The 24399-nt window shown below is 39.7% G+C and overlaps 1 protein-coding gene across 1 annotated transcript in view; it reads right to left on the bottom strand.

Annotated features, from left to right (window-relative positions):
- Positions 1 to 24399, bottom strand: part of trabd2a (TraB domain containing 2A) — a 72730-nt gene that overhangs the window by 35807 nt on the left and 12524 nt on the right. The window contains exons 3-4 of the mRNA XM_036580726.1: positions 9459 to 9605; positions 8604 to 8778 (exon numbers count right to left, since the gene is read on the bottom strand). Of these exons, the coding sequence (XP_036436619.1) occupies positions 8604 to 8778; positions 9459 to 9605 (322 nt within the window). The remainder of the gene's footprint in view (positions 1 to 8603; positions 8779 to 9458; positions 9606 to 24399) is intronic.

Genomic DNA, 24399 nt, shown 5'->3' with positions numbered 1-24399 from the left:
CTATATTAAGACGCTTGCAGCGATGGCTGGTAATACGGCTCCACACGGGTGCTTGAGTACTCGGTTAACCATTCAAAGTGCCAGTATTCGAATACTGAAATCAGTATATATGTTGTTCCATCACATTTCAAAAAATTCCAGTTTTATGTTTTAACAGAACTGTGAAATATGAAAATTTGACTCGTATTTGTGCTCGTCATGTTGCACCGTATGTCTTACTGTGAGTGTGTTGCCAAGGACACACTGGTAAGGATGTGACTGAGAAGGTATGATAGAGTGTCTTTTATGGCTAACTAGGCTAGACTGATGTTAGGTCTAACACTTAATTCTTTACAGCACTCTACTTATGCATAGTTCTGACTAAGTATCACTAACACTACACATCCCAGAAGTCCACACTCCACATTTGTACCATCACTTGTGGAGAAAAAAAACTATATTCTGAATTTCACAGCATGCCAAAGTCAAAGTACATGTCTAACGTTGTTGTATTTTGGTGCAAATTTGGTAAATATTTGAGCTGTGACATTTTTTTCTTCATTTTGTGTACATCTAGTGTTAAAAGAATTATAACAAATCAATATGTACATACACAAATTTCTTTGTGGATATTGCAAAAATGCAACAATGGACTTTTTTTTACCACTTTTTACCATTATTCACATTATTCCTCACCCCAACAAACCTGTTTTTCAGTTTTTGCCACCATAAAACATTAGAATAAATGCAAGTAAACATAAATACAGTAAAAAGTAACAAGGTTTTCAGTTTTTGCCATAATTAAAAAATGTCTGTTGTCCTTTATATTGATGAATGATAAATGGACTAAAAGAAATGACTCAAAATGACTTGTAAAAATGTCTGGTTCCATTGACTTACATTAAAAGTAAAGTATGTTTTTTCCTTCTCCTGTAAAGTTACCATTTTGGAGGTACGAGGTTTTCTTGCGACAACAGTGATATACATCTTTGTGCATTATAGACACACTAATATTAAATAACATTACATTTAAAATGAAATAAAATAATAAAATTCCATAAACATTAAAACCCAAGAAAATCGCAAAAAAAGTAAAAATATCATACTTTCATAGCATCCCATGGCTGCCTAAAAAGTTTTAAAAGGAACAAAATGAAAATACACCAACAAAACTAATGCACAGGTTTCCTCAGGTGTTAAACATTATCAGTACTTTCAGTATCTGATATATTGAGAGGAATTCTTCATACTTTTCCATCCCTACTTAGAAGGAACCAATAAGGAAGAAAGCTGAAGCACACGGACGGCTTCAGAGTCACCTATTGAGCTGTAAGTGCTACAGAAAAACATTTCAAATGTTGTGCAGGCTGCTAATCATCATCAAAGGAGCTTAATATTTCCTTATTCCATTTTTGTTCAACTTAATTGCACCATCATTTTCTCCCACCACTGAACAAAATCACCCCTCCTATTTTTTTCTGTCTCTCCTTCAGCTACTCACTCCATTCCTCTCCTCTTCTCTCGTCCCTCTCTCAAATAAGAGCACTAAAGTTCCCTCTGCGTACATTCTGGCGTGACAGGACTAAATTAAGCACTTGTTAGCCATTAGCTGGCCGTGCATGCTTATCAGAGTTTTACTAAATCACATTATCACACTAATCAGAGTATATCTGACTAAAAGGATAACTGACCTCATTGGTCACCTCTGATTGCAAGAGAAGTCATCTATAGGTCAGATAATCCTCTCTTCACACGCCATAACTCTTTTTAGGCCATCCTTCACTTCATCTTACACTTCTTTCAGCAATGATTATTCCTCTACATTTGTTTAATACACTGTTAACTGGCTTATGGATTAATGGGCAAGTGTTTTGCAATGAAGTCAACCAATTCGCCATTAAGTCTTTAGTTATTTCGCTATACTGCCATTTTGTTATGCATTCAATTTACCTAATGTATCAATCTACGTTTGATTTACAACCAACAGTATCTGCACTTCTGACTTTTTTCCAGCTTTGTTTCAATGAAGATAAACAAAATTCAAATGTTTTTTTTTTTTTGCAAAACAAGACTGAACTCACAACAATAACTTTTCATCCAATTCAAATAATAATAATCTACTCTTCCAAATAAAAATGTGCTATGGATTAAAAGCTTATGATTCTGCACTGTATGTCTTCACTTCTAAGAGCTTTGAGTAAGAAATAATTTGAGAAAATGTAAGAAGAGACATTCCAAGGCATATATGCCATGAGGACACTAGGAAAAGTAAAGTACAGTGAACATTTCAATGTACATGTAAACACGATATGGAACCAATGTACTTGATTTCTATATGTTTACTACAGACCCATAATGAACTCCTCTCTACATAAAAAAATAAACAAGCCAATTTACAGAGAAATACACTTGAAGTGTGTCTCTGGAAACACTCAGTTTGGAGGACCATGTAGCCCCAACACTTTGCCCTACCCGTCCATTGAGCTTCCTCAATTATCACAGAATCATCTAAAATTTCTTAATTTATACAGCTTTCTAAAAATCACTTCTAGCCTAGCAGCATCTTTTTACTGGCATCGAAATATTTGATATTATTGGAAACGGTGATTCCAAACTCTTGAACCGTAGCATACGACTCGGGTGACCTGCGAAAAGTCCAATCACGTTTGTGGATGCCATTCTCCTAATCTATCACCACTGGGTGTCAACAGCCCAAGTAATGCGACAAAGAGCCCTAATCGCTTCACTGAAGAGGTGTTAATATCTTCCACAGACAAGATTCATTTAGACGAGCCAAAGGTTTGTCAGCATTTGCTTATGTACACAGCTTTAGACAGAAGGTGACATTCTAGACCCTCGGTCAGATTCCTTCCAAGGCTTTCTAATCAGAGAGATCTAACCTCAGTGATGGGTGTTTAGTTACACTGGAATTGCTAACATCGTCACCCAAGCATTCCACATTGTCTTTCACCTGGCATACGTAAACACGGCCTGTCCTGTGGAGGGGGTTTCCTTATCTTATCAGCGTTTTGTTTCTGGAGAGGTAAACAGATGCTTTGTTGGGAGATGCTCAGGCTGCCTGGGTGACCACACTCTGAAAGGGGGGGAAAGCCCAGAGATATAGGGTGGATTTTTCTTCTTGTGTGTTCTTTCTTTCACCTTTAGCAGTTTATACCAGGTACTGCAGCTGTGGATAAATTCAACTCTAAGGTATTTGGTCCAAATCTCTGGTGTCCTGGGACTGGATCATGAACATTCTGGCTCTGTGATCCAGTTCCTGACATGAATCCTACTGAGCCGCTCCTGCACTGGGAGAACTCACTATTTATTACCTGTGTGTGACACCGCCAAACTCAGTCCGCCATTCAGTTCACGATACTGGGTTCACGTACTGATATTCTCTTTTGAACAAAATACAAATAAAGAATTATATAAATAATATAAAATATTATATTCATGTTATTCACAAATTAATAATGACACTAGAGCTGGGAGGTGTAATCTATTTAATCTATTTATTTGAGGAAAGTTTGCCTCTTCTTTAACCCCTTAAACCCTTTATTTGATAATTAATCAGTATTAAAAAAAGAGAAAAAGTCAAACAAACAATAATGAACCAAGCATGGCCTTTCAAATATTCCTAAATACTTTAGAGAAAAAAAGATAAACTAGAAAGTCTTTAAAAATACTACATAAGAAATCTAAAAACACTATGTGGCCATTAGAAACAACAGAAAAAGAATTTAACATAAGCATTATTATCGTGCCAAATTGCCAACTAATCACTGCCAATTCAAAAAGAAAGTAGAGTTTAACTGAGGAATGAACAGCATATCAGTATTGATGCTGGATCAGATATTGTAGGGAAAAAATAGACTGAATCTGATCCAATTGTGTAACAAATCTAACCTGAAATAGCACTCACTCGCATTGGGATGTGAAGTTTTTAGCTGTGTACTTCTTTATTTTAGTTTATTTAGTATGAGCATGATACCCCACTTTTAGATGCCCATCTAAGTACTTCAATAAAAACTGCTAGTTTAAAGCTTAGTAGTCTAAAAATCTGATCAGTATCAGCTAATATTCAAAATTTCAGAATTAGTATCAGAATAGATAAAGTTGTATGGCATGTGAATAATACCAGACATTAAAATTTGTGAGTGAAAAAGATGACTCAGAAACCAATCCCTGTCCGGCAGTATCGCTCCTGTAGGAAAATCTTATCGATTTTAATATAAAATTCTGGTGCACTCTGAGACTAAACTACAGGGGTAACTGCTGTGGAATTATTTAGTTCAACAACTATGCAAATGCAGTCATGTCTGAATACTCTACTGTTTTCTAAGTATTTAGATTTTTTTGCTAAAACCCTTTTGCTTCTCATATGAGGTTAAGTAGTCAGTGTGAATGACATTTGGGAGACATCTTCTTTTGAAATCCCACATCTACTATAAATCAAGGCCATTCTAAAAACTTGGACCTCAATGGCTGCCATGTATATGGTCATTTAGCTCTCACAGCGGTCACCACAGTTCACAGAAATCAACATGTTCTACATCAGTTTCAGACAAAAACGAAATGGAACTGTCTTGGTCACTAACAAAGATAACACGTTAACCATTTTTCAAACATCAATCGTAAGCTGACGAGGAAAGAAATCCAAATATGGGAAACTGAAGCCAACTTTACTACCCATGAAACATGGCTCTCTTTTCACATTTCGGTAATGTTATCTTAATTCTGTTGGCCTTTAAAAATGAAATCTTATATCTGTGGAATGGCTGAATAATGACTGTGAAGTGACATTGTGCTGTGTTTGGGAGTGAGGAGGGATTCTCTTCTCCTCCAAAAATGAAAAACTCATCAAATCTACACGATTCACACAAATGACATATTCAGCATTTACAATGGCGAACTTTTTCAGAAATGTGACAAGTTTGCAGGTTTATTTACTGCAAGATTAATAAGTGAATGAAAGTGAGACTTAACAGTGAAAATAAGTCTGTTCATTATAATTGTAACTAGTGAACATGAGTGAAAGGTGTTTGGGAGAGGCCAATGCATGGGATGATCTAAGAATCTTACATCTGTGAATCTTTTTGCAGAGAGCAACTGTGGCAGGCAGCAAGCATTTTAACTTCAGCCAATTCATTCTATTTGGAGCACCGCTACACAGTATGCCCTCTCAGAAACAGACTCCACTGACTTCATCTTTCTCTCAGGGCATTTGAAGATGGCACTCTACTGAACCTGGGTTTTACTGCATGGGTGTGTGTGTGTGTATGTGCTCTACACACCATCATTAACAGTAAAAGTGAAGTCATGCCTTTGGAAAACTGGGAAACCTACTAACACGCTTTAAAGGCTTTTACACCCACCTTTAATATACACAACTACAGCTGCAGCACAGAGCCGTGGGGAAAGCAGTGATTTTTGCCCTATTCAAGCCAAATTCGTTTTAAGAGAGGAAGTTTTCGTGACACAGTTTGTCTGGATTTCTAACAACATCTAATAATGACAGGATTACAAAACAATTATCTAATTAAGCAACAGAACACGAGAGGGAGTGTATTATCGCAAAATGACATCTCGGCTGTGATGTTACTCGAGATAACACACAGCCTCGAGTGTTCTATTGTTTTTATCCAGCAGTTAAATAAATAAAGTAGTAAATTAATAAACTGGGCCGTGAACGCGGCGTTTAATATGTTTTAATGTTCCTAGTTCCTTCCGCCTAACTATAGTTCCTTAATAAGCAGCTTGCTGCTACGTCAGAGTAACGAACTCCACTCAATCGCTGCACAGTCTGCTGTAAGCCTCACCTTTTGAAGTGCGGACTGAGCCATAAAACTGCTGCAATATCAAGTTCAGCTCAGTTTTGTCAATTTTTGCCAGATCAATATTAATGTTTTTTGTTCCAGCCAGTCTGTAAAGCATCTTACAGCCCATTTAGTTTGGCGAATGGTGTTGGGTTCATTTCTGGCTGATTCCGGGTTGTTTAGCTGTTCTTCTGCCTCAGCTGCCGACTGAAAAGCTGCTCAGTGGTGATGACAGTTTGGGAATTTAGTGTCATCTCATCTTCAGAGTCTGACCAAATCGGCTGTCGGTCAAATGTGATCTCAAAAGTGTCCATTTTCTGTTTGTGGCAAAGTAAGGAGTAAAAACGTTCAAATGGCTTGAGCGTCTCGTACAGCTGTCAAAGTCGTTGCTTAGCAACGTCGAGTGATACAGTGTTTGTGAAAAACGGTTAGAATGCTTCTCAACCAATCAGCTTGCATGGCCGGAACGAACTGTTATATAATAATAAAATAAATAACATTAAGTAACAATAACAACAGAGTGTGTCTAGAAGACTATTCACTCCACAAAAACTAAATAACTGCACAATTATCAGACTGTAAAAATACAGACTTACGGATCTGGTCAGTAATCAATTAAATAGTTCCTCTTCAGGAATACCAATCAAGCTCGAACAAAGCACTGACTTCCTCCAGTCTCCTATACTGACCATATGAACTCTCCAAAGTTCAGAAGGTCTGTGGCCTTTATAATCCCACAAGTTTCCAGTCTGGTTTTAAACAGACTGCAGGAGTCTATAAATGATCTGCTTTCTGCTTGGATCACTGGTAGACCTGGTCAGGGAGCAACTGCCCCACTTACTGTTCTCTTTCTCACCATGGTGGTTCAGACAGCCTGAACATCAACATGCTAAGCTCTTTCCTCACTGCACAAGTGCACAGCTCACAATGAAAAGAATTTAAGTCATTTGTTCTAAGTAGCCATAATCAGATTTGGGGATCATTTCATTTAATGTCGGCTCTACTGATGATGTACAGGTGACCTCACATTGAACTGGGGATGAAGTCGAATGAAAAACGTACTGGTCATAAGCTTATGTATGCTGCACTGAATTTACATGATTTGAACGTGTACATAATTTTACATGAATAAAATATATTACATCAACACAACTGTGTCTTTTAAAATACTTACTTTTGGCAATAACTGTGTTGGTGTAATATATTTTATTCATGAGAAAATAATGCACACATTTGAGTATGATACTTTTTTCAGTGTAGGAGTATGGATAACATTAGCAAGACCACGAAGTAAAGCACGAAGAGATGTATTTTATGGTTTCAACATTAAGCATAAGGGAATGAAGTCAGTTTTGAGGACTGATATCCAAGACTATTTTCGGAAAACGATTCACTCTTTTTCACTTTCAGGGCCGAACCCATCTTCTAACTTCCTCAAGCCCTATTAGGACAGAGTTACTTTTACTAGGGAAAGTGGGGAAATGTAATGATTACCGGCGTCTATCAGTGATTTTAGTCCTGTCCGAATGCGCCATGCCAATTTTTTTTACCGACTAAGTGCTCCAACGTCAGTAAGATTCTGGTGCCTTTTACCTTCTGCACAACTAGCAGTAAAAATAACTTTAGGTAATTTTAATCCTGTGCAAAACAACATTGCAGTGAAAATGCTTGCATTTCCTACAGAAAAGCGAGTTTCTTAGATATGGGGACACGCAAAGAAGCGTTTACTTGTGTTCTCTGACAAAGCTTACTATAATTTTCTTACTATAATTTTCCCGTAACTGCTGCACTATTTAAGGTGGAACAGGAAAATTCAAACAAGAAGCTGGTGAATGGGAAGCCAATTTCAGCTTCATTGTTCTCTGTGGCTAAAATTAAGTCGAAGTGTAACGTTACCGTCCTGTCTCACGTGTACAACTCAGAAGGTAAAAGTTTCAGAAAATATGATTTTATGCGGTGAAGCTGACTGCTGTGAATTCCCAAGCTAATGGCGATGTTCATTACGCGTTGCTTTCACTTACAACAGAAAGGTAAATGGTTAGGTTGGTTAGGTAAACCAAAAAAAAAAAAGGCTAAATTAAATGTTTTAACATCTTCTCTGCTCTTTTCTGGGGTGAAGGCAGCACACAAATCGAGTAGCCACTCCCATCTTTGTCATTTAGACCGAGGTTTCTTATTCCGTATCTTCTTAAACATTACAGATGTCTTGAGGTAAACTGGCATTACCCCACCTCCCCATGGAAAACTAATCCTGTCCAAATAGGGCTTTAGTGCCCAAAATGTACCATGTGTTTTGTGTGTGTTTGTACTGTAAGTGTCTATGAAAGGGAGCAAATACAGACGAAACCAACCTCGTCACCACATAATCTCTCTTAATCTGTGTGACGTGACCGCTGCGTTTTTTTTAGCAGCAGTGTTTGCATTTGGGCTGAGAGTTATTTTCTCAAGAACACCCTGCAACACTTAAAATCCGCAGGTGGATGTTTCTGTTTCTTTTGATGTATGAAATCACAGGTGCAGCTGTAGTTTATTTCAAAAATCTGTGCACCACAACAGCTCAGGGCAGAGCCAATTCCATGGTGAATTCAATTCCCCTAGATCTGTTTCCTTTTTCATTAAAACAGAATTTAAAACACAGTGTCTAAAATGCAAGACACCTCCTAAGCAACACTCGAGTTGGATAAGTTTTACCAGAGAAGGCTGTGTAATGTAATTTGTAATGGATTTGAAGTATAAGTCACCAAATTCCCACAGATAGCTTGGATCAAATAGTACAAAAGGTACAACTCAAAAAGTAGAACCCACCTGCTCCAAAAGCGAAGAAGAAGCTTTTGTCAGGGTGCTCCTCCATCAGAGCTTTGACCCTCTTGCCCATTCTCTCATTGCGCTTATAGATGAGCTCCTGCCGGAAGTAACTGTCGATCTCCTGAGCCGTGATTTGCTCGCTGGGGGGCAATGTGGCGTTGTTAAAGTTGGGGACCTGAAATTATCACAAAATTATGTTAAGGGAAATGATACTAGACTGGAGTTTCGGACTGGTCCTGTACTCTCTCCCTGTTTATGGGAGAACATGTGGCAGCGGCTGGATCAAGGAAGTTTTTTTGCTGGTACTATGTGGGAGATGATACAACAAAAACATTCAATATTTGGCTGGAAAAATTGGCCTGTATTAATATTCCAAAAATGTATTGCTATTGGAGGAAATTCTACTATAATAAGAAATATTGTATAAATAATGTTTTCATAAGAAAACCTCATGTGATGTTGAGATACTATTTTGAAAAACCAAACATGCCGTCAGGTGCTAAGCGTTGCTAATATCATGCTTTGTAATAAGACCTTGACTGACCATTGCATGATATGGCAGCCAATGTTAAGTGATGTGAGAACAGCAGCTGTTTGCGTTTTGGGATGAAGTGAGCAAGACTAAGATTACATAACACAATAATCTCTTACAATTTCAAACAACAAACAATTATTTTTACAATAACAATCATTTCAAGCGCAGTATCCAGTAAAGCAATCTTCAATAAAAACTACTGGAGTTCATTTGTAACCTTATAAAAATACATCAACCAGTATTACTGATTATCAGAAATGTTAGGTTCTTCAAGCTGGTGAGAATTTTCATATTCCTACTGTGTTAACATGTTTGTATACCTGTGAAGTGTCATGGTTGAAAATAATGGAGTTGAGGTCCCCACAGTTGTAGTGCTTGATGAGGTCCTCGGTGGTGTAGGGTACCTGCAAACTTCCTGCCCGGAGACTCTCCTGCTGAAGCAGAGTCTGATTCAGGGCAAATATCACCTACAACAGACAATAAAAGTGCATAGTTTAGTATAGCTCTAAACTTCTTTGTGCCTAATTCATTCCTGTGTTTATTTGATTGCATTCTGCCAATAAAAAGTAGGCGCTGAGGTAAACATTCAAACTTTTTACAAGCTGTTACTTTGTCTAGTTAAACATTTTGCTGAGATATTGTGGTCAAATGATGTGATAAAATAAAAATGAAATATGTTCTGAGACTTGCAGTAGGAAAATATTGCAGCAACAGGTGTTTAAGGCAGAACACTGGCCTAAGAAAAGACAAGAAGATCCAATTACAGCTTACCACAATATGACTATCAGAGGGTGATAACGAACTTTGATGCAGAATCAACAGAGAGACAAAGTTTATTTCAGTTGGTACGGTATGATGCTTTTTCTATAGCAGCACCGCAAAGTGAGCAGCTTTATCATATTCTCCACTATACCAAATGTGCAGGTAACAACAGCATTTCATTTTCCTGTTGCTACGTTACACTGAATGAGTTAAATTAATGCAGGCAAAGAAATGTTTCATCTTAAATCAATGACACAAAGTATTATTATGTGAAAACAATAACATCAATTAGCATTAGTTCTTTCTTCTGGGGCTTTGATATTTGCGATAAGGAATGACCTGAAAACTCTAAGATCTAAACAGTATTCATTTTCTCGCCCTTCTTTTCTTGCTTCCAAGCTGAGCTTGGGAACAAAAGCTCTAAACTCGCTCTCCCTCGCTCTCCCGCTCTCTTCAAAGTGCTAACATCAGGGAGTCTTCTCAGAGATCAAAGGCAATGTGCTGCGTTTCTTTCAATTAGTTCTACTTCTCCTCTTTTTGTTGGTCCTGTTTCGGGAGCTCGCTCTTGTCTCACCATGAAATTCTCCAGTGTTTACCCACTGGCCCAGCCTGTGCTTGTAGACCCTGATTACATACACACATAAACCCCACCAATTCTTCAACCCCCCTGAACCCACCCCACCCTGACCCACTCTTCAGATCCTTTCTGACTGATCACTCACAATAGCTCTCCCCTCACCAAAATAACAAGTTTATTCGTTTCTCGACGGGGAAAAATCAATCGTGCCGCCACCCACCCTCATGAACGGCACTGTTCTCTGCGGAACATTTAGCTGTACAGAGGGGTGATGCATGAATTCAAGAGTCTTCTGCTTGCAGAAACACACACACTCACTCTCTGTAATTCTCTCACTCTCACACACACACACACACACACTCGTGCGGCTCGACCCTTTTCATGTGCTGTGATGACACTCTCCGGCCCTGGCTGTCATTGTTTCAGGGTTTCGTCCTGGACAAGAGGGCAAAACCCAGCAGATGCCTTCTTGTCTGGGACAAAGAACTAACCCCCCTCTTCCTCCACCCTCCTCCGTCGGCCTCTCCTCGACTCATACTTTCATCCCTGGCCCATCAAAGCGTCCTGCTCTGCATTTGAAAGGGGGCCGGCTTTATGCCACTCAAATTAGCCTATCGCCACCCCGCCAGCCTCAGCAAACGCCACAACAAAAAAACTTTCCCCATCTGCTCCAGGGCCGAGAGTCCATCTTCGAGGTTTTTTTTTTTTTCTCAGAACCCCCACCTTTCCCGCCCTGAGCCCCTTCCTTTCAGCATCTTAAATCATGGTACTGTGGGGTTAAGGTGGGGGGATTTAGGGGCACACTTTTAGAGAAAGAGTGAGTCAAAGAGAGAGAGGGGGTGGGAGCTAAGAGAGCGAGAAGAAGGAGAAGGAGAGCAAGAAAAAGAAAAAGATGAAGAAGAAGAAGCGTCAAGCTGAACTTCGTCCTGTGAACCCGCTCTGTTGTGTCCAAGCTATAGGTCAGTGGGTACGCGTACACGGACACTATATACGTACTCCTCACACGCCATAGCTAGCTCCCATCAAAGAATGGTGTCTCTATGAAAGTCAATAATTCTTTGTAATGGAAATCAGAAAAGAGTGAGTGGATGATGACAGAAAAGGAGAACAAGAAGAGCGACTCTGTGTCTATGCTCACGGATGAACCGTCGTTGAGAAAGCAAAGGAAAGCAGGCATTGTGGGACGACTCACTGAAACACTTGTTGACTCTATGGGTGGATTTGAGTTGATTTATTAAAGCTGACGGACCTGTTGCGATATTTTGTCTCCAGGAATTAAAAGGCAATATGGATGGCACAGTCAGTAAGGCTGTTTAACCTGTTTAATTCATCCTCAGTTAATTGTCTGGTGCCTTTTTCTTTTTATCTGCAGGCTGACATATTCCACACAATGCCTGCAGTGGCCAGGCAACTCAGTGCAGTTGGCAAAGTCCCAAGGCCAAATGAAGACTTCCAACTCCCCCTTTCTCTCTCTATCTCTTTGCAAAGGCATGAATGAAAGACATAGATGTTATCCAAGAAACCCAAGACTTCATGCTTTTGCCTCAAGACAAGGTCACTTTAATGGATCCACAATCCTTTTTAGATACAGAGACTTGCTGGAGCAGAAACGTTTCGAGCGCCAGACGTCTTAATGGAAGACAGTGACCGTATGTTGTTTGTTCAGGGAAGGTTTTACAGTGACCCAAGACCAGCGTTTCTCCAAATCCTTCTCCACGCTGATGAAACAAGCCGACCTCAGGTTAGAATCAGGGAAAAACTCTCTATTAAAGTTCCTTCACAGACTAGCGTTGGTGCTACTGATGGATGGATCGTCCTGTCTGTCAACACTGCCACTGGTGGACAACTTCACAGTCCCGTGCTAATGGACGTACTTAAGGACATTAGCCTCTATTTTTCTCATTACATCACTCTGTCTTGTGTTTTCCCAGCAGTTAGGAAACACAAACAGCTCTTTAGGCCGGGAAAAGCCTCACACACGCACATGCTGCCCAGCTGGTGACATCATCGAGCTGTCTGATTGGCTCCTGTTGTCCAGTCGGGCTGTCTGTGAATGACGTTTGTCAAACCACACGTATTTCCCACGCTGCACTGCACTTCAATGCACATTGGTGTTCATGCTAAGAGCACAAGATTGCAATGACATCATGTATGTTCTTCCTTTTAGATAAGCCTTGTGATGTTGACACAGAAAAGCTGAGACTAAGCATTGTGGGCTAGGTCAGGAGGGAAACGTTAGAGTATGGGAGTAAGCTAATTTAAACCAGACTCATGTGGTTAGGAAGAGAGGATGAAAGGAGAGAAACAGAGAGAGACCCTCTCGCTGTCGTTAATGGGTCTGGTTATTTATTATACGCATTGTGTGTTTGTACGGGTTAAAGATTAACTAGGGGGAAAGGGGTGTTTTACAGCAGTGGGAGTTTGCTGGAGCGTGACTATTGGGGTCAGGGTGAAGTCTCCTGTGTAAATCCTCAATGAGCAAACACTTTTTCTCATAGTGTTGACCTTTGCTAAGGTCTTCCGTCTTAAAAATAAAAATTCCTAAATGGTTCCTGGCTTGGATGAACAGTTCTAGGAAAAAAAAAACTTTTAATTGGCATTGAACCTTTACATTATGTGGAGGTACTTTCAGTGTTAAACAGGTTGTTCATACTTGCGCATCTCATTTACAAAAAAAAAATTCTACAAAGAATCGTCCGCCGAGAGGTTTTTAAGAATCATGAAGTGTTTTTTCTGTCACATCACTCCAAATAACCCTTTTTGACATCTTTATCCAAGAGTGTTGGCAAAGTGACTAAAGTTTCTACTGAAGTTGGCAGCAGCTTCAACAATGATCCAGTTAATTGTGTCGGTGGTCTTAGGTGGACCTGTCTGACCATAATCTGGCAGAGTAGCTGACCAACCACTGATCTGCAGTAAGTCGTTCCTCTTAAGAACATTAATGCTGTTTTCTTTTGCTATAAAAGTTTTTTTTTGTCCAAAGTGTTGCTTGACAACCAGCTCACATGCTGATCCAAGGTTAGCCTAGAAGCCAAAACACACGATCCCACCCAAGAGGCTAAGAGGAGTGAAACCCTACATGTTACCGTCCTTCTGACCACTCTGTCTACATCTTCCCAGTGAAGCCCAACTCGAAGCGAGATTTAGAGGATGGCTAGCCACGCCAGAAATCCTGCAGGAGATGGATGGGTTTCTTCTCCGGTCTGGCGTGTTCAATCCTCAAACTCTAAAGATCCGCACTCCCATTCCTCACTTTTATAACTACATAACTTACACACCAGCTTTGCAGTTGTTACTGAATTCATAGTTATTCATAGTAATAAGTCTTAAGAGCAGAGCCAGGAACTCTGTCCCATGTGCTTTTAAGTAAAATTTAATTCTGCTGCCGTGCCTTGCCTTAAACCAAACTATCTCAAAAAGAGAGGATCATTGAGTGTGTTTACATGCACTCAATAATCCGATAACTGCAGAAAATCAGATTTTGTCAGTAATCTGATCAACACGTTTACATGCACTTGAGTAATCAGGTAATGGGGAATCTCAGGGTCTACATGAGTCAGGCAATAATCGGTTTTCTGCTTTGCAACCAGCCAACAGACTCACAGAAGAAGACGTAAAGATGTAAAACTCAAACTTCATACTGCAGCTTTTCTTAAACATCGCCTCACTGGAAATATGAACTGACATCACCTAGAAAAATATTCAAATCCTTTATTTCGTGTTTGGTTTCAACAGTGTTTCGCTGCGTCTCGCAACATCCACCATCTGTTCTCGTGCATGCGCAGACTGAGAAATCCAAAAGAAATCAGAGTAAGAGTTTACATGCACTGAGAAATCTGATTACTGAGCTAAAATCCAGCCTCTTTATCAGATTTCTTAATCGGGTTTCTAGATCGGAGTATGGTGTTTACATGACCATTGAATAATCGGATAACTGCAGAAATCTGATTATGATTTGTTTTTCAAACCTCAGTTCCTACACTTTTAAAAATAAAAATGTGTTTTAGTTCCGTAAGGAACCTTATAATGAAGGTGTAAAAAGAACCTCTTTAAACTGTTAAGATTTGGGGAATCTGGAGATCTTGGAAATCTCTCTGGTGGAAATGTGTTTTTGGATGCAAGATGTGTGAAATAAAGGTTTGTAACGTCAGTCGTGCTTCAAATCTCTTCCTCGAGCAGACGGATCTGATGATTGCGAGCGAAAGAGTATTCAAAGAGAACTGGTGAACGATTTGTCTTCCGAAGATGTGAGTAAATTATCTACTATGGTCATCATATCTTCATGATTGTATTGTCGACTTTGCATGTCAACCCAAAACATCGAGCTGGACCTGCTTTCTGACGCCTGTGCATGTGATGTTAATATGCAAAGACATATGACAACATCTGTGAAGTCTGACCCAACACTTCCGACTTTTAGATGATAATTTAGGGCTTTATAGAATGACTTACAGCAGTGCACAGCCAATATGTTTCAGTGTGTTTTTCTCCTTACTCAGTAATGCTACTTCTATCAATTTAAAAATATATATATTTATAAAGTGCAGCTTTAAAGAACCTTCACATAATGTAAAAATTCTACACCTGTTACAAAGTTTTTACTAGAATCATAAATCCAAGCCAGGAACTATTTAGAAACCTGTATGTATCCTGAAAAATACTGGTTTTGAACCTAATACTTTTACTTCTACTTCAGTCATTATTTCAAGTACCAACATTTTTACTTCAGGCTACTCTACCCACCTCTTTAACCTCTTATGCTCGTGGGTATATTTCAGTTTTTCCATCTAAATTTACAGGCCCAAATCATGAGGCAAATTATTCAGTAACTGCATGAAATAAATGTAAATTTTTGTGTTTTGTGTGGAAAAATGGGTCGACTTTCAGTAGAAAAAAATTGTGAGTGCAGCTTCTTCTATTATAAAGTTTTAAAATTACATTACCCATCTATCTGACTGGAAAGAAGACAGTTACAGCTCTCATATGACACCCACCTTTAGAATGAAGCTTACGAATATGAAAGTTATGAAGTAAAGAATATGACGAAGTGCGTTTGGTCCCAATGAGCTAAAAAGGTTAGGATTAATAACTGACTAGAGATTAAGGGGTTAACAGCAAAAGGAAGATGATTTGTCGCATAGTTTTGTGGATACATGTTTAAAAAAAAGTGAAAAGGGTGTTCTGATTTGTATCTGTCGCCACAATCTTCTTCAAAGCAATGTGAGGATGTTAAGAAACCTGCAGATAAAGCGAGCAGTCAAAAGTAGTGAAAGCACTCGATCACTCTTAAAGTGCACGGAGTGTGCCGCTCTGTCTCTCTGCAGCGTTTTCTCCTCCGCGGCTGAAGAGAAGAGCCTGTCATCGCTGTGCGTCTGATAAAGCCTGGCAGATACGCACACACACACACGTGTGTCAGGAGGGATGTGTGAGTTTGTTATCTTGGTCCACTCCGTGCTTTGATCCTCCAGACTCTCCGCAGGGCCTCCGAAAGCTGACCTGTGCATTCCACCGTAAAACGTGGATGGCACCAGACTGGGTCTCCAGAGCCTGGTTTACTGCGTTATTCTTAATACACATCAATGCACTACAACAGGTGCCTGAAGCTTTTTTGGAAAGCGAAGGCAAGAAAGCAGAAACTGTGGACGAGCTGTACAAATAAGACCAGCAGGGTTTCTCTGCGTTCTGTATTTTTGTTCAGATTCGGATTTGTTCAGGGTAGCATGGTTAAGACAATAACCTAAAACTATATCACACTCACTTCTATCTTTTATAGTATATAGTATATATTAGTGCTGGGCGATATGACCTTAAATCAACATCACGATTAATTGAATGTCTTACCTCGATTATGATTAATGAACAATTATTTATTTTTGTTTGTTTTTTTGCTGTCATAGTTCACCAACAAGGTTTGTACTGTAAATATTCTCTGTATATCTTGTAAATCGTCTCAACAGCCAGATCGGAATTCTTTTTTCGGACTTTTACGTCAATCCAACTCGACATTCGTCATAATTTCGTGCTGCTGAGACTCAAACATTTGGGGTGATATTTCTGTACAAAAATTAGAAGAGACTGATCCAAAACACCTCCGTGTTTGAAGAGATTTTGGAAGAAATGACCGAACGCGGCCGTAGGAGAAAGAGGCTGCAGCATCAAAGAACAGTTAAAAGTCTAAAACCAAAGTTTAAAGAATCCGAGGACACGAACCAAAGAAGTGACCACGCCCTTTTTACAGCGAGCTTGAACACATTCTGGGTGATGAGCCCAGCTGTCAGTCAGTGAAGCTTCATGACGGCTCCTGTGATGCTGGCGAAGATGAAGCTGAACCCTCCGGGAGCGACTGGCGCTCGTTTATAGCCATGATTGTTAACCTCTGGATGAGCCGCGTGAAGCAGAGTGAAGCTCTGTTCTTTTGCGCATGTGGGTCAGTTTCGGAGCTGATCTGTTCAGAGTGTCACATACAGATCACATTTAAAAGATAATGTGAACAGCCAAACAAAGAAATCAGATTTGGTGAGAAAATCAGATTTGGGCCACTTTTACCTGCTGTGTGAGCTTCCATGTCGCAGACTGGATGTGGCGGAGTCACGTGACCACACACGCGGTAGTAAGCTTTTAAGGGGACAGTACATGAACATACAGAGGGGGGGAAGGATTAGCAGAATAAAAAATTTGATTACTTTTCGATTAATCGCCCAGCCCTAGTATATATCGTATATTATAGTACATGAGCAAGTCTGAAGCGAGCAACTTCACTTTGTGACTTGTAGGGAATGCCTGTTCCAAGCCAGAACACTCACAAGGGACTTCAGCTCACTGGTTTTATTAATATACAAAAAATCACACATACACATTATTATATATTACACATCGACTTATTTCTGTATTTGATGGCGCAGCCTTTTAAACCCTATGAGAGCGAGCGTGTAAACATACACGCGCAGATAAATAAATACGTCGGCTTCATCAGTGAGCCAGGTTAAGTCTCACAGATGTCTGAGCGTGTTTGGGGAGGGGGGGGGCGGTGGAGAGGGGCTTGTCTGTCTCTATGGCAACTGAACAGAACATCTGTCCCAGGCCAGAGACAATATAAACATACAGAAAGACCCAAATAGAGCGAGTTATGTGAGCACACCCAGTCTGTTAGAGTCAGTAGCTGTTACCGGAGCCCACAGCAATCGGTGTGTTTGTGTACCACAGGCAGATTCGTCTGTCAGTTTGTGCCACTTAGAGTAAACAGTGCGTCTGGCAGACAGGGAGAGGGTGGCTGTGTTGCTGTGTCTGGGAGACGTAGAGAGACAGCAGTTTGTTTGAGTTTGTCACAGCACTCATCAAGAAGAGAGAAACTGTCAGCTAGTCCTGTTATAACATGAGAACTGTCAGGCGAAAGAGATCATAAGTCTGTCAAGCAACCAGATGAATCAGTTAGTCTCTAAATCAGACAAAGATTTGCTTATTTGTCTTTAGAACTAAATCAGAATTTTATCCTTTCACCCTCCAGAAGCTTTTGGTTTCAGAGACACTCTGCAGTGTACTAAATATGGGTGTAAATCTCCGACCTTGCAACAATTAGAATATGATTTTTTTTTTTTTTTTGGAAATTAATAAATGATGCAGGGGGTCAGCATTACCTATTGTGCCCTGGATGCACAAAATGGAGGTGTAGGGCCAAGTGGTAGGGGCCAAGGGTAAAATAGGGTTGAGCCTAACTATAAGAAGTGAAATCATTTACCTGAATCTATGAGAGACGTTTTCAACACTGCAATGGAATAAGCAACAACAAGCTACACACTGCAGTGCTCAGACCGTGGTCCTGCCGCTTTCTTCACATGCAGATGCAATTTCTTTTACATCTCTCCATTTCTCTCATCGTTTTAAGGGCCTGGCCTATCTTCGTACTTGGCTGTGGCCTAATATTTAGCTTGTCAAGAAGAATCAGTATCAAATACAAAAGGTTGGCGGCCGCACATCAACCAGCCCACGCCAACAGCCACAGCCAATCAGCCAGTAGTACTCCAGACTCATTGGACTGGGGGGGGTGCAGAAAGGTGTCAGCCACCGACAAGACCTCCACTGTTTTATTCTGCCTACCTGCAGTAAGAGCAGGTCAGAACACAGCAAACACTGTGGATGTCTTCATCTGCCAGGCAAATAACAGCCTACGCACAGCAGTAGAGGTTGACTGGTCATAAATGGAGCTGGAGGTACAAAACTGGAAAAAAAAAAATCAGCTGATGTAGAACCAAATGTCGGAAGCATTTGGTCACACTTTATTTTGTCCCCTATAGATGACGAATAATCAGTCGACTGTCAACAGCGTTGAGATTAGATTTAATAGAGTTAATTCTGCTCAACTAAAGCTCAGTTGCATTTAATAGATATTTAGTCAAGACTACCAAAACAGTGGGCCTCATTCACCAATATCTTCCTACATTTTTTCCTAAATGTGTTTTTTGAGAAACGTCCTCAGAAAAAGTCTACGTCAGATTCATGACGTGTTCTTAAAGCGCAGAGCTGTTCACACCTTTGTGCTCTTGATTGTGTAGATTCTGTTCATACCTAAGAACAAATCCCAAATAAGAAAACTCTGGTGAACTTCAGAATCTTCGTCAGAATTGTGAAAAAGGGTTTTAAGAAGAACTTTCTTCTTAAGAACGGTTGGTGCATGAGGCCCAGTGTTACTAAATATGGATTGTATTATATACTTATTAATTTAAATATTTAACCATAAAATGTAATTACGAATCAAGCGAACATAAAAGCCACCACAAAGTCATAATTACGAAATTACGATTAAAAGTCAGCAGCTGATATAGGTGTTTACAAAAAAATGACTGTTTTACTGCCTTCGATTTGTTGCAATAACAAAATAAACTTCTTGAAATCTTTGAACATCCAGACTCGTACACAGGCAGCATAAGATTAGTTACCAGGGTTATAAATCTCTGATCTCATAACAGTTCAATTTTGTTACAATTCTTAACAACATTCACAATTAGGTTTGACTATTTTGCTAAGGTTTCTGATTTTTAATTATTATTTTTTTGCAAATATACATTAATTAAACAACTGTGAGAGAGGAAACTATTTAAACAGTAGTGGAATCTAAACAACACGCCAAGCATTTCTGGATTTTTACATTTGAAATAAAAGAACTAAAATTTTATTCCGGCCAAAAAATGAGCGCATACATTATGGAATTGTGTTACAATCAATTCCAATTAACTAACCACACTCCAAAATGAACACAGATAAATTAGCACCAATGCACTGATGCTTTTTTACATTCCTATTAGCTGGTATGCTGCAGCCTAGCTAGACATCCACAAAACAATTCAACCTCACAGAAACTCCAAACTCTGACCAAACCCTCTGGCCAAAACTGCTGTGACTATCTCTTTGCAATATACTTCATTAATGAAAACACTTATATGTACTGAAAAAAAAATGTGGTGTGCATAGTGGAAAAAATGTGCGGAGAGCCTCTTGTCCCCCCCAGGATACAGACCCGCACGCGGTGGAAAACGATCAGCCCTCTGTGGTTTCTCAACCAACTGCAAAACTAATGTAGACATCGCTGAGCTGCCTGCCTAGCAAACCGCTAATGCCACTCAACAGCGCATAAATACAGTCTCTGACACACACACACACACACACACACACACAAACACACACACACACACACACACAGAGACAAACATCCAGATATCCACAGAGCTCAGCAAGCCACTGGATTCTAGTCATACTTGAAAAGTTTGCTGTATAAAATCCATATAAACAAGGAAATGGGGAGGAGGTCCAGCCTTGTGTTGAGGTTTTCAGTCAAACTTCAAAAATGTGGCCACTGTGGAAATATATTTAAAACAAACTTTAAAAAAGGTACACTTAAAATGAAATGCAACAGTCACGAAAACGTGCAGAGAAACAGAAAAAGAGGACGACATGGTTATGTTTTTGCAGGAGGTGAGAGAGGAAGCGAGGGGAGAACAGTGCACTTCTTGTCAGTGGGTTTTGTGCAGCTTTTATGAGGTCAGCGCATGGAGGCAGACAAAAGCACCCCATCCCCAAAGACAAACACTCTCTGGGTGTAAATGACCCTAAAAACGCCCGCCGTTTCATCTAGGCATGTGGAATCCTCTCTAAGCCAGGACAAAAAGTAAACAATACAGGGGGGAGAGGGGCTCTTGGGGCGGTGGGGGGTGTTGGGTCAATGGACTACTGAGTTCTGCGGGAGTGGCGGGTAAATCACACGCACACACACAGGTTTGTTTTCATACAAGGCCGAAATGTTAAGCAGTCGTATACGTGTAAGTATTTACATGTAATAAGAATTTTTATACCTAAACCTGAATCTAACCCTAAACTTAAACTCAGTAACCAAAAAGAAACAGTCTTGCCCTTTAAAAAGTGTCCATTTTTCCAATTCCTATCGGTTAGCACTGTTTTCCTCTGTTTTTAGAGCAAACATACACAGACACAGCTGTCAGGCAGCTAGCAGCTCAGTAAACCCACTGCAGGAGAAACCCAACAACACTTGTTTGATTCCCCTTACATGTGTTAGAGGGGGGAGAGAGAAGGAGAGAGAGTAAAAAAGGAAGACTTCAAAAGGGGGCGAGCGGGGACTGAGTGGCAGCGTGAAAGGGGCTCCGACAGGGCTGTCTTTCAAGCAGCCCGCGCACGCATGCATGAGCTTTGGGGCCTGTGGAGGAGGCCATTGTGCGGCGGGCGGAGTGCAGTGGACAGTGTGAGTGCATCACTGAGTCCAGGCTGTGCACAGGAGGAATTTACTGAGTGGAAATAACCCCAACATTACTGTACAGTAACTGAAGAGTCTCAGAGCTTATTACTAGTAGATTAAATGTTCTTCGACTAATGCAAATTAAGAGAGAGCAATGCTAAATCTCCATTTTTGTTGTTTTTCATTTTTTGACATAATTTTAAAATGCCTGTTGTCCTTTACATTGCGTGTAAATGAAGAATGGACCAAAAGAAATGGCCCAAAATGACTTGGAACAAAGTCTGGTTCCATTAACTTACATTAAAAATAAAGCAGGTTTTGTCCTTTTCCTATAAAGTTGTGATTTTGAAGATACAAGGTTTTCTTCCAACAACAGCGATATGTATTTTATCCCAGTAGAGTTATTACTGTTGTTCTACTATCCAATTGAAAAGCAGTTATGCAGTTAATTACACAGTTATGTAATGAATTTCATTTACATTTGTGTTACATTCTGTACCAACAGGTTCAAGTCTGCACCTGTTTTAATGACTAGAAACAATAAAAACAAGATGTAAAAATGTTTTGTCTTTGTGCTCATAATAATAACTTTTTATCAAATTCTAATCATAATAAAAATCTATTTACTACTTACAAACACAAATGTGGTATGGGATTGAACGTTTAGAGTACATAAGGCAAAATTTCTCTTATTTTTTAAAAGAACTGTAAGACGAGATGTTTCACCATGAGGGATCAAGGAGGGTTAGTATGGTCTTGGGAACACTGCCCACCTCCATGTCATTTTACTACAACTTTCCTAGTAAATTCTACAGTCATAAGGACTTACAGAAATACTTCCCTCAACAAAGTGCAGATTCTCCAAAAGACGGAACGTCAGTTAGTTGACGTCCATCAGGAAGTCTTTTCGGTGCTACTGGCATGATAGGCTCAACAGTTAGAGGTGCGAATCCACCATCTGCCTTTGGCTGCACATTAGCCATGACACTCACACACACACTGTCTTTCTCTATTTCCCTCTTTTCAGGACTGTCTCTTCCCAGCGAGAATTTCTCTCCTCGTCCTATTAATCACGTTGAGTGAGTTGGCTGTTTAGAATCAAGCAGCACGCCAAAAGCCAAGGAACACTCGGTCAGTCTATTAGCAGCAGCCTCACAGCATCTGCTAAGGTGCAGTGGTATGGAGGTATACAATGACAGCCTAGGATTCTCTCCATAGTCTAAACAAGTGCACTTAACAGAGACATACAGCGACAGAGTGGCATTGTCCAGATGAGGGTTAGAAGCATTTTCAGCCACAGTACACCTGGGGTTTGTTTGGAAAGTACTTGATTAATTCATGAGATGAACAAATGTCATCTTGGACAGAAGAAGCATGTGCATCACCATTTAAAGAACAGGGAACGTATCGTCGCTGTCCAAAGAAAGACAGGTATCTCCGAAATAGCAACTTTACAGGAGAGGGTTAAAAACATTCTTTACTTTCAATGTAAGTTAATGGAAAGATATTTTATTCTAAGCAATTTTGGAGCATTTTTATTGGTCCATTCATCATGAAATTTTCACACAATGTAAAGGGCATCTGCTGAGCTCAAACGATTCAGAAAAGTAAAAATATCAAAAAAATGGAGATACATGTTTTTCACTGGAGAGCCATGATATTCAGGAACTTCCAACAGGTCAAACAGATACATGTGCTTATCCTGATTCGTTTGCACAGCTGGGTATGACTGTCCATTTACTCAGTTCCATGTGCTTGTGTAAAATGTTGATGGACCTCTTTATTTGTAGTTCTTTGAGTATTTTCAACTGATAATGCTTTAAGGAACACACTTTTTACTCATTCTGTTCTGTTGATTCGGGACTTTTATTACGATCAAATAATTTTTGCTCCAAGCAGAACTACTATTTTACCATTCCTCTTGCATTTGGACCCAACAACAAGTTCCTAAACCAGATAAAACAAAATAAAAAGGAATTTTACTCCATTCCTTTTTCAATGGATGTGTGCAAGCCTAACATAATAAAATCATAGATTTGGAAAGCTTTTAGATCTGACAGTTGGATTTTTACTGCTTTATTAATGCTTTGACATATAACTAAAAAACAGCCCAGAGTTTGTTAAGCTAGTCTTGCCCATCTCTGGTAACTTGTTCTCTTCTTACTGCAAAATTCAACCAAGTTCCCACTGTATTTTGCGTATACTGGCTCCATGTATTCCAGAAAGCTTCAGTCTGACTAACAGCTAACCTTGCAACTAAGTTTTTGAGAGCAAAACCTAAAAACCCACTTTAAAATCCACTACACTCAGTTAACACTTGCAGGGCACTAATACATTAGCATGTTAAAGGTCAGTGTGTATCTGCCGATGGAGGGACAATGGAGGCCATAATTGCTGATGAACGCAGCACACACACATGGTAATTGAAGGGTGTTGCTATAGGTTGGCACAGCAGTTGTCTCACTTAAGAACAAGAAGGACAAAGGGAAAAGATGATGGGGCCTGTAAAGCTTACACTGCTACTGGAATCACAAAATAACACAATTATTTGAGAGGTTAGTCCTCCGGATTTAATCTGACTACAGTAGTTATATTGGAGAGAGATGGAATTATTAGCAACACATAGCTTAAAGTGTAAGGGTGTAGAGTTTCATGATATACAATATGTACCATGAAATTTAGTCTGAGGGTGATGATGCAAATGCACCAGCAAAACAACGATACCACAAAAAATCTATGAAAAACTACTTTTTGCAAAAACATAAAAACATAAATTATGTGTACAAAAATACACTAAGGCTACGTTTACAGAGCAGGTAAAAGTGGTCCAGATCTGATCTATTTCCACAGATGTGTATCTGTGTGTCAGTGTGAACAGATAAACACATAAAATCTGACATTTTCAATTCCGATTTGAGACGCTTTCATATGTGATACCGAAATCCGACATGTATCTGATATGCAGCAATGCGACTCAGTCCGAACAGCCAGATCGGAATTCATGCAGCTTTTACGTTAATCCAACTTGACATCTGTCATAATTTCGCGCTGCTGAGACCTCATAAACATTTGATCTGATATTTCCACACAAAAATTAGAAGAGAAGTATCCAAACCCCTGTGTTTGAAGAGATTTCGAAAGAAATGGCAGAACGTGGTCGTAGGAGAACGAGGCTGCAGCG

Source organism: Colossoma macropomum, unplaced genomic scaffold, assembly GCF_904425465.1.
Source record: "Colossoma macropomum unplaced genomic scaffold, Colossoma_macropomum, whole genome shotgun sequence".
Lineage (NCBI taxonomy): Eukaryota > Metazoa > Chordata > Actinopteri > Characiformes > Serrasalmidae > Colossoma > Colossoma macropomum.
Note: the sequence above shows the minus strand (reverse complement) of the source record. Positions and strands in the feature narration are given on the sequence as shown.